The sequence below is a fragment of the Watersipora subatra genome, chromosome 7 (assembly GCF_963576615.1).
Source record: "Watersipora subatra chromosome 7, tzWatSuba1.1, whole genome shotgun sequence".
In the NCBI taxonomy this organism is placed as follows: domain Eukaryota; kingdom Metazoa; phylum Bryozoa; class Gymnolaemata; order Cheilostomatida; family Watersiporidae; genus Watersipora; species Watersipora subatra.
The window spans coordinates 12724302-12735356 of NC_088714.1; the positions used below are offsets into that span (position 1 = coordinate 12724302).

Consider the following 11055-nt stretch of genomic DNA (forward strand, 5'->3'; position numbering starts at 1 on the left):
AAATAAAATAATATATTAATTATATTGCTCAAAAGTGAACAATCTGAGAGGTTTAGAAACTAGATATTTGAAATCAGCTCAAAATTTTGATCTAGATGCTACTCTTATCACATAGCCCACCTTCAAAAGGAATAAATCACTTTTTTGACAGCTTTTTTATGCCCTCCTGCTCTATTATTACTAGTGGATAGGATGGTCTATCAGGACAACAGGAAAAGGCATACCAATTACAATTCTTTATTTTGCCGCACTCTGAATTAAACATTTGTGTCTCAGGTAGTGAGTCCTTTATGGGTCACTTTGTGTTAGTGGATTTTATTAAGCTTCTTTAGCCAATCTGAGGTTCACTCGTGAAGTAGCACTGCATGAGGTTTGTGTTATCAGTCCAAGTCTATTTCATTCATTTTGAACCAGTAGCCAATTTTTCACTTTCTTGTCCTGGTTCAGCTACATTCAGGGCTGACCTTGTTTGACCAGACAACACTCAAGCTGGGATGGTATTAGGTTTTGCACTGATCATGGGGGGTGTAGACATTATACAACGTAAAAACGTAACGTAAATACATGTAGATAACGTAAACATTGATAGGAAGTTTTTCTTCGTATTACATAAAAAAATTTTATATATTGTAAAGTGTCAAGTCGAGTGGGTCAATCTTGAATGGCTTAGACTGACTATAAAAAGGCCAGTGACTCAATTTCCCATAGAGCGAACCTTCAGTGCCTAAGATTGTACAAAGTCTATACTTCCTTTATGGTGCTTTTCAATATGTCGATGATCTACCAGAAGATAGAACTAAAAGCTGAAGGCAAGAAAATGACGAGTGTAAAAACCAACCTATCAATATTACTCCTTATCATCGTTGCTCTTTTGCATATGCGTAAACCCTATAAGCAATATACTAGAAGGTACCCAATGTCAGTATCAGTTCAAGAATGGCACCAAGATAAACCACCTTTTCTGCATGGATAGCATCAAACTCAATTAGCATGGCTAATACACTTTGCTCAGGTCTACAGCAAAGACGTCGGTGTGACATATGGTATAGAAAGGTGTGGAAAGCTAATACTCAAGGAAGGTCATACTGTGCACAGAGATGGCCTAGAAATGACAACTGGTACCAACAATGATTTAGCAAAAGGTATAATTATTTGGAGATTATGCAAGCAACACCAATGATGAAACTGAAGTGCATCACAAAACCATTACCAAATACAAAGAGTGCATTCGGCAGGTCTTACAAAGCCAGTTCAAAGCCAGGAATGAAGTCAAAGCAATAAATGCTAGCAGCGCTGGTAGTAATAAAATACCCAGCATGCATAATAAATTGGGCTGCAAAATCCATTAAGAAAACTGACATAGCAACTTGAAGCACTGCACCCACAGTGTGATACTGCTAAGTTGTATCTTAGTATGAAAGATGGAGACAGAGGGCTCAAAAGTGTACAGCAATCAGTGAAAGAAAAAGAACAGAGCATGAAAGTTTATACAGTCTTAATGGCTACCGTGGTGGCAATAGAACAGCACAGTGATGATGGGTAACTTGACTGGCATACCAAACCTTACCATGGTGCCAACCATCAACAATCATTTGAAGTTTGCAATCTCTCCTAGACATATATGTAGCTGAACATAAGTGACCTAATGGCCAATACAGTCGCTATTCACGCAGTGCAAGGCTAAGTATTTCCAACTAAGCAACTCTGAACACATATCATTACACATCACACCATTAGTGAATGCATATAGCTAGCAAGAAATGACCACACTAAGCATCAGGTGTAGTGACCAACCATGTCACAGGTGTAGTGTAAAAAAATATTTCTGATGAGTATGGCTTCAAGAAATCTCAACACTGATGGGAAGCTTCAGAAAATGTCAAAAAACCTGTCTTTTTCAGTTCTTCTGGGTCTTAGCAGAGAAGGTCCTTAGCTCCTTTGGGTTTTACATCCGAGCTAGCAAGCAGGTCTTGGCAAACAAGGCAGATATTGTAGCAGTAAACAAGGAGAGCAAGGCTGCAACTATAATAGATACAGCAGTCTGCTATGACTGCAACAGGACAAGCAAATAAAAAGAAAGAGAGGAGAAATATCTCACCTTTGTAAAGGGGATTAAAATGCGCTGGCATATAAGAACAACTGTTATTCCTGTAGTCATGCCGGCGCTGTGTGCAATAGCACCTGCACATCAAATGCCCAGGGCTGATACTCTGAAAGAAACACCCACCTGGATAGGCCCAGACTTGGATATTGTACCCCCAATCACCTGGTTGGTCAATATGAATTTGGATATTGTACCCTAGAGGTGGAACGAGACAGGTTTTTTAAGCTCGAGACGAGACTCGAGACACTGTCTTGTAAAAATTCGAGACTCGAGACACGAGACAGTAAAATAATGAGCATTTGGTGATGATTTCACTACACAAGTACTAGCTACTTGGTATATATAAAATTAATAAAACTATTTTTAAATTGAATTTTCACCTGGTGTAAACGATTTAAATACAACATTTTAATAGTGATATGCATGTAGTTTTTGTAAACAAAAGTGACACAAACAGCTCTAAAATACCGAAGTTATATATTCTAAGAATTTTGAGCTTGATTGATCATAATTATTATAAACATATTGCTTTGTACATGTATATTTTTACCATCTATTGAATAGTTTTTACTTTTTAAGGCCATGATGTACAAAAATTTTGAATGTGTAATTTGTAATGTGTAATGAAACCGATAGCCGTCGCTCTACAAAGAAATACCGCAACTAAAAGAACACACGATAACACTCTCATTCTTATCGTTTCATTAATGTTAAGTTTTGTTTGTGTATTAGCTGTAGTATGTGAATTATATTTAAATTGTACTCATGAAATTATATTAATTACTGTATACGTGCACATGTATATTCTTATATTGAGCTAACAAAACGTCATTGTTAACCGAACACGGACTATGGTCGACACGGCCTTTCGTTCGTTTCTCTGTGTCCGGGCAAGTTTTACCCGCGATGGGTAGTATATACGTAAAAGAGGCCCGAATTTTATGAAGGGCAGTTGGTGTTTAGACACGATACGATAAAATACAGATATTTTACCCGCAAAAGTCTAATTCATTAAATTGGATTATCCGAAGAGTAATTAGATACGACCCGGTATCTGTTTTAAGGACACAGAACCGAACTAAAAAATAACAGGGCCGTTGTCCGGACTACATGATTAGACTCAGTGGCCAACATAATAAGTAGCAACAGGTAGTAACGGACCGGGTATAACTTTAAAGGCAGTTGCCCGCAATCCATTACAATATATGGAGTTGTTGCTACCGCAAGAAGGCATGTTATAACAACCGTGCGCAGGCGCTTTAGTTCTATTTCCTGTCTCGAGTTTGGCAATAGTTAAGTCGAGACGAGACCGATACGAGACGAGACAGGTCGATACTCGAGACGTCTCGTGTCTCGTTCCACCTCTATTGTACCCCCAATCACCTGGTTGACCAATTTGAAATACACCCCCTAAACACTGGGAGTTCCCTAAAGGGCACCCAGGTTTCACGCCCCACTAAACATCCAATATGATTCATGCATTAATAAAGCAGAAAAAAGCTACAAACAAAATTCCCAATTTTATTTAAATACGTTTTTATTTCGGATTTTTCGTTTGTTTAGTATTGCAAAAACGATCGTTTTTTCCTTCTGCGAACGGATTATTTTTTTGTTGCTAACAGAGGCCAATATATTTTAATTTACTAATAGTAAAAAAAAATTAAACAAAAAAGGCAATTAGCTAACCATAAATCTATTTATAAAAACCGTTCGTGTGGCGGCATAATAGTCACTCTGCCCACTAACGTCAGTAATCGCAAAACGGCAAAATGTCGCTATGCCTGCAAAAGGGTTAATAAAACTTATTCCAAGCATCAACCATCAGAATATCATTTTCATTTACAAAGGAAAACAGAATGAATAACAATGAAATAAGTTTATCATCCATTCTGAGTATATTGCTAAAGGGTTGCTAAGATAATGCAGTGTCGACTGTCTCTTTTACCTTCCTTTCCGTCAGCAAGCAAGCAACAGCAATCTGCATTAAAATTAAGACTGGATTTTCGGTGCAATTTCTTGGTATTACTTTGACTGAATAAAACCTTAATGATCATGGGCCCTTTTACTGGCTTGGCTGTGGAAACCCCCCCCCCCCTAAAGTAGCAAATTCACTGACAGTGCCCCATGGTCTGAAAACCCCCCCTAAAACGTGATTTTGGGCCGAACCTAATGGGCCTTTTAGGAGGGAGTATCAGCCCTGGGATCAAATGTGGCTTGCTCTAATACAGGCAATAATCAACACAAGTGGGCAGCAAAAAAGGATACTTTTGTAAATGGCTAAGATCTTGAGGAAAATGCTAAAACTCTCAGGTCTCTTGTAGAAGACCTGAGCTTGATTATGTAAAGGATCCACCGCAAGCCTTTTACTGCTCCACTTAAAATTAATCGCTTTGTTTGAGTATGAAGGTTAATACTTACAAATAAATATATACCCTACAGGATGAAAATATTCGCGGAATTAAGTTTCGCGCCAATTGCCTTTTCCATGCATATTTGCGAACTAATTTATTTTCGGGTGAACACAATCACTCTCTATTAAGAGTTAACTCTATTGCAGCTAGCAATAGAGTTAACCCTTCGCATGCGCACACGACGCATTTAGGTTTCCATTTAGCCGACTACGAGTTGATCATACTAAGCTATAAATTTCTTGCCGCGTCCAGAGGTTTTCACGAATATTCATTGATTTGGAGGCCCTTGATGAACCAATAACTTGTGGTAAGTAATGAGGTTTTGCAAAACCAATTGCTAAATTAATAATGGAACCTTACTTTGGTTTTTTGGTTCAATGTTTATTTTTTCTATCACCACCGCTTCGTTATGCGTTTTAGTGTGAGAGAGAGAGAGTCTAGTAATCTGCACGCCCCATTTGCAGTAAAGTTAATAAACGCAGCTTTTTCATCATACACGGAGACACAATGGCTGCAAAGGTGGTGAATGTCACTCGTAGAAGATCACCAATCATTCAGGGAGGTCTTGAAATCGAGGTAGAAGTTACTACTACTACCACAGCTACTAATTCACAAATTGTTGTCCAACCTGCAGAACGTTGCAATAGTAAGCCACGAGAAAAGTTCTGATGATAATTGTCTTACCAGCTATGTAGTAGCGAGAGAATCGCCTTTACCATCTACCAAAGACAGTGACAGCGATATAGAGCGGCTATTACCAAAATAACTTGTCAGAAAGCACCATTACACGCTAGTATTTACTTATCAAGAGTATGAGTTTCATTTTATTGCCAGACAACCGCCATATGAGCCACACTGTTTTTATTTATTACATTCATTGTTTGTAAAATTTTATTTGTAATTGAAATATTTTATTTGTACACTAAAGTTTGTAATAAAATATAATATATCTATACATTAAAATATCTCTATAAAAATATCTTTAAAAATCCTAAAAAACATCTATATAGAAATATATCTATATAAATATGTATATATTCTGAATACATATCTATCTCTACATATGAATATATATAATATAACCATATTTGCTGCAGCGATATCAAGGAGTTGTTGTTGATGAAGGGGTCTAGGTTGACTGGTTGCTTCTCTGACCAGCTAGTTCTCAAAAGTAGCTTATGAAATGTTCTATGTCCCTAGTACCTGTGTATTGAGGCTCGTTAAACTGATTGCCTGGACCGGCATCCGGGGCACCTTAATCATCCTTTTCAACGCATCCGCCAGACTGTCCGTGTCTCTCTCTCTGCACTCCAAGCATGCCAGGTGGCCATGCCGGTAACTTTTCCTTACAAGAGAGACCCTTTTGGAGGTTTAGAGGTGGGCTGCCACCTTTTAGGTAACATTTAACAAAAGTCAAGGATATTTATTAGAAATGGTAACTTTCAACACTACATATATTATTATATGGTAGTATTAACATGAATGAGCTAACTCTAGCTTAACGGTAGTGGCAGATCACAAGTTGTAGCGAGACACACAGCATTACTCAGGAGAGTGCATAGTTTTCGGGTTATGCTTCCATAAAAATGGCTTTACATGAACAGTTTATTTATTGAGAAAGAAATTTGCACTTCAAAATAATTATCATGCATGCATATTTGAACTGCGTTTGCAAATGTATTTATCTTTTGTAAATATTTCCATAAAGAGCATGCTTTAGAGATAGTTATATGAGTTTATACAGTGTAAGCAAAGGGGTTTCTATAATTGTATCAAGAGGTTAATTTATTTGTATCGCTCCCTCATAAAACCTTGCCCAAGGTGTATAAAGTAGGCATTTGGTACTTCACTAACATTACCCTGCAAATGAACTAGCTTGAAAAATTCTTGTGTATTGTAATAGTTATAATTTTGATTGTCATATCTAAAGATTTCCTTGTGGGTATTGAGGTTGGTTCTTTAAGTCAGATGTGTATACTCTAATCAAAAGTTTTGCCAATAGTTTTGTGCAATTAGTCATAGCTAGAAGAGATCACTATGTTTCAATACAGATGCATTGCAAGCATTTTCAGCAGACAAGCAGCAGTCTTCGAACGGATTTGTTGAACAGTCTTCGTTACAGAAGCACTCTGCAATGTCGAATTCTCCGCAAGGAAGGTTTTGCTCACAACAGAGAAAGCATTCACATGTCACATCTTGGATTGTTTCTTCAAAATCTGACCCTGAAGTAAAAAGGAAACTTAATTATTACTGCAATTTAATCTAAATTTTATGTGAAATTGAATTTACTATTTAAACTTTCCAGTTTTTCACACTATTAATTGCAAATATTTCACTTGAAAATTCTAACATATTCAAGCTAAGGTATAACCAGCTTTTCATTACCATACATACACTTATTTTAACTATGTCAAAAATTTACTCCACATGGTACTACAGAATAAGTTAATTGACCTCTTGATTAAAAGGCCAAAACTCTATCATCTGTTTTGCACCAGTGAACATATATTTTTTGGTTTTTTATAGCTCTGGCATATTGGCACACAAACACTTTCTAGTATTTAATCACTTACTCGCTTTCTTTTGAGCAGAAGCATTCTTGATTTGAAAAACTTCAACAAATGACTAAGTAATAAATTTTAATAACGGTGAGGCATTCAATGAACCGAGTGTCTACAGTATTTGACTTTGCTCATCAGTAGTAACCGCTGAAAAGAATCACTAGATATACTCTAAACAAGATTTAGTATGTCCTAAGCCATATTATGCTGAAATACTCGTTATATATGTTTACAAACTCAACAATGTTGTGATTACGTAATTATTTTTAATATTTTTGACGGATAGCTGTGGATTGGCAACCAATTGTAAATTTTTGTTGCTTATTAATTAGAACCACAGAACGGAAGAGAAGGCCAGTGCTGTGGAGACCGCAATGACTGCATTCGAAGAAATTACTCTTGTGATAGTTTGTCAAAAATTGCACATTAAATTGCTGGAACAAATACACAGGTGGTAACTTTGACCATATGTACAGCACACTATATACATTCATAGACTTGCCCACGTTATTGAGGTTCACAGTATTTACCTACATGTAAGTAATTTGCTGGCCTTTACTCTGGCACAATCTAGAATGTTGCATAAAGAAGAGAGAATAAGCATGGCTTTTCGTTCGTTTTATTTATGAAGGAAAATCCATTAGTCAAGGAGCTTACGCCTACTACTCTGCTTATCGAGTGCACTCCCTTTATATACATTAATTTTACTATTTCCAGAAAATGGAACCGAGTAAGAAAAGCCAAAAAACAATCAAAATAAATGAAGTCGTTAGTGCGTTGGCATAGTTATAATAAGCTAACATTACAATAATGGTGCAACAGAAATGAATGCAAAACGTATTAGCGATACAGTATAAACGAACAAGCAATTAACGTTTTAATAAAAAGAGCAGCACAACATGCAAGATATAGCTACAGTATATACAGGAGTATTTATAGGAATAAGAGAGTCATGGCCCGGCGTCCACCACATATAAGTATTCCTAAATATGCTGGTACTTTGGCTGTTGAAAAAAATTTTAATCAGAATTGTGTATCGTATCCATATTAATACTATTTACTGCGGTTTATTATTGAGTGAAGATTACAAGTACCTATAACCACAAATCATCACTATTTTTTGTGACAACTCATACTGTTGTTGTTGTACTGACATTGTATGTATAAACTAAATAATATAAGACTCGCTTTGACCTGCCAATCACTGACCATTCTCTATGGCTAACTTCAGTGCCAGTTGATACTAACGTCTGTGCATAAGGCACAGACTTTTTTCACTTATAGTGATAGCTACTTTAATCACCCAAAATGCTGCTATGAATGTTTTTTTTTAAATTGATTGTAAATATATCATTACTTCTACATGACAAACTGTATAATTATAAAGCTTAAATGTGTTTTAACTTGCACTGCACTAAAAATTAAAACCTCTGTAACTTATTCCAAATAATGATGTAAAATTTATAAAAACCCTCACAGTTTTGTTATTCAGCAATACAATTTTAGCCAAGGGAGACATGCAAACAAATGAAAATTCATTACAATCAGCAAGGCAATCATTATTAAACCTTGTTATCAATATGCAAATTCAAACTCAGTTATAATGTTCTGACTTGGATTGTGTTCTGAACCGATCAAATTTAAAACTAAAACCAAAGAAATACATGATTTTTATCAGTAAAGACTTGGTACCTCCTAAGCATAGTGGCTCAAATAATGAGATTAAGCATTTGTCTAATTATGAAAGACATGTCATATCAGGATATTAAGGAACATTAAGGTCAAGACAGGTCATATTTGCAGCAAGCAACATCTAATTCAAGTAAACTGTTATGAAAGACGGTGGTAGATTTATGTGTATTGTGGTGGATGGCATCCACCTGCATTTAGCTATGCCAAGCCGAACCAAGCTAAAGCAGAGCCGAGCCAAGCCAGAGTCAAATCAAGCCAAAGCCGAGCTGAGCCAAACCGGGCCCAGCCAAGTAGAACAGAGGCGGGGCCTACCAGCTATATAAGCACGAACATTTGCAGTAGAGAGCAGAGCTTTTCTGGGCCTGTTCATTGCCTGTGCTTGATTATACTTGTACCTCTATGAACTAAGCAGAAATATATGTATAAACTCATGCACCGAGTCTTGTACTAGTGGACGAAAGTAAGGGTGGCACAAAACCTTTACATCGGTGGCAGCGGTGGTATCTCTGATGATTCCAATAACTCCAGCACAAGACTTGCATCAGGATCACTGAACTTTGGATGAACTGGGCTGCTTGAAAAACGGTGACACTGCTCCTACTGGAGGAACTTCCTGGCAACAGGAAGAAACCCAGAGAGAGCTGTGGAAAGCCCTACAGTATCGAACCCAGTAGATGCACTGCTTCAGGAGCAGAAACCGACTGAAGGCTTCGGCAGAACTTGCCTGAAGAAGCAGCGTTGCTCCTACCAGAAAAGCTTCCTGGCAACAGGAAAAAACCCAAAAAGAAGTCGACGGCCACGGACTCAGTAGAGGCACTGCTCTGGAAAGGGAGCAGAAACCTATTGAAAGCCAAACATAGAGAGCAAATAGGAGAGCACGAAGCGCTGAGCCGGGACCCGACCGACTAGTCGAAGCACTAGAACGGCTATTACTGTTGCCAAGGGCGCAAGAACCAGCACCGCGCTTCAGGACTCCCTAGTACACTGGAAAGGGAGATGTGGAATATTTCATTACTTGCTTCATGGAGTAGCCGACGCCAACCAGTAGACAGAAGAAGCAACCCTATTGCACCTCCAAGAAGCACTGGGCAAACAGGCTGAGACTGCGGGTGGGCCGAGGACCAGGAGGCCATTTTCAATGCCCTCCGGGCAAGATTCGGGCTATCCGTTGGGCAGGCGCTAAGCCAGCTTAACGCCCTTCGGCGAGAAGAAGGAACGACGCTTCAGGAGCATGCTATGGAGGTTGAGAGGCAGGTACGGATTGCGTACGTGGACCTGCTGAATCGACACCGGAATAGCATGGCCATGGAGACTTTTTGCAGCTCACTAAGGGACCCTGCCCTGCAGCAACATCTGTTGGCCGTACATACGCTCACACTGCTCAGCGTTGTACGGGCTGGAAATGATTACCTCCAGATCGAGGGAGGCGAGCGCAAACCCACCGAATCTTCGATACTGGCCTAGAGGGAGGATCCTCTGACCAGGTGAACTCGGCCGAAACCGATGTCAATGGACGACTAGCTCGGCTAGTCCAATCTCTCACAGAAAAGGTGGAACGGCTCCAGGAGCATGTCCACACTCCAACCGAGAGGAGGAATCAGCCAGCTACCCTTTGCTGGGGTTGTGACAAACCAGGGCACATACGGAAGAATTGCCTTTGCTACTCAAAACCGGCTTCGCGAAACGAAGAGAGGCCACAGCAGTAGCTTCGACTACTGGCTGTGCCAAGGCCAAACAACCTCGGAAACACAGTAGGACTACACGGGATTTGGTGACAGCCGACGATTGGTCTCAACCAGCAAAGACTAGGCCGAGGAAAATCTGTGCACAGGAAAGGCCTGTGGAGACACGAAACTACTACCAGTCTTTGAGTGAGGCCAGTCTGGACATTCCCCCTGTCCCGGATACCGCCTATGTCCCTCCATGCGAACGGCAGAGACGTAGCCCGAAACAAAGGAGGGTGACCCATAAATGCCCTCCACCCCAAACATTGAGAACCACCCCCAATAAACCGGATGGTCGGAGGCCTGCCTTAAAAGTGGCAGGACCGACCCCTTCTCCGCCTTAGGAATGGCAATCACAGGAGCCGTGAGTCTACCCCGGACGTGAGATGGCCCGAGGGACCGACCCCACTCCACCGTGGAAAGAAAGTCTCCCAGGCCTCACGGAAGATGTCTTGGAAGACACCACGAGGGCGCAAGCAAACAGCCAACCTCACTTCACCAGCTATTTCCTCCCAGGAAAAGTGGAGGGGCGGCCCATCCAGTTTCTTTTCTATGCAGGATGC

General features: G+C 39.5%; 1 protein-coding gene across 1 annotated transcript in view; it reads left to right on the forward strand.

Annotated features, from left to right (window-relative positions):
* Nucleotides 1-10836, forward strand: part of LOC137400434 (general transcription factor II-I repeat domain-containing protein 2-like) — a 29684-nt gene extending 18848 nt beyond the window's left edge. The window contains exons 3-4 of the mRNA XM_068086762.1: nt 9945-10194; nt 10418-10836. Of these exons, the coding sequence (XP_067942863.1) occupies nt 9945-10194; nt 10418-10836 (669 nt within the window). The remainder of the gene's footprint in view (nt 1-9944; nt 10195-10417) is intronic.
* Nucleotides 10837-11055: the final 219 nt, after the last annotated feature.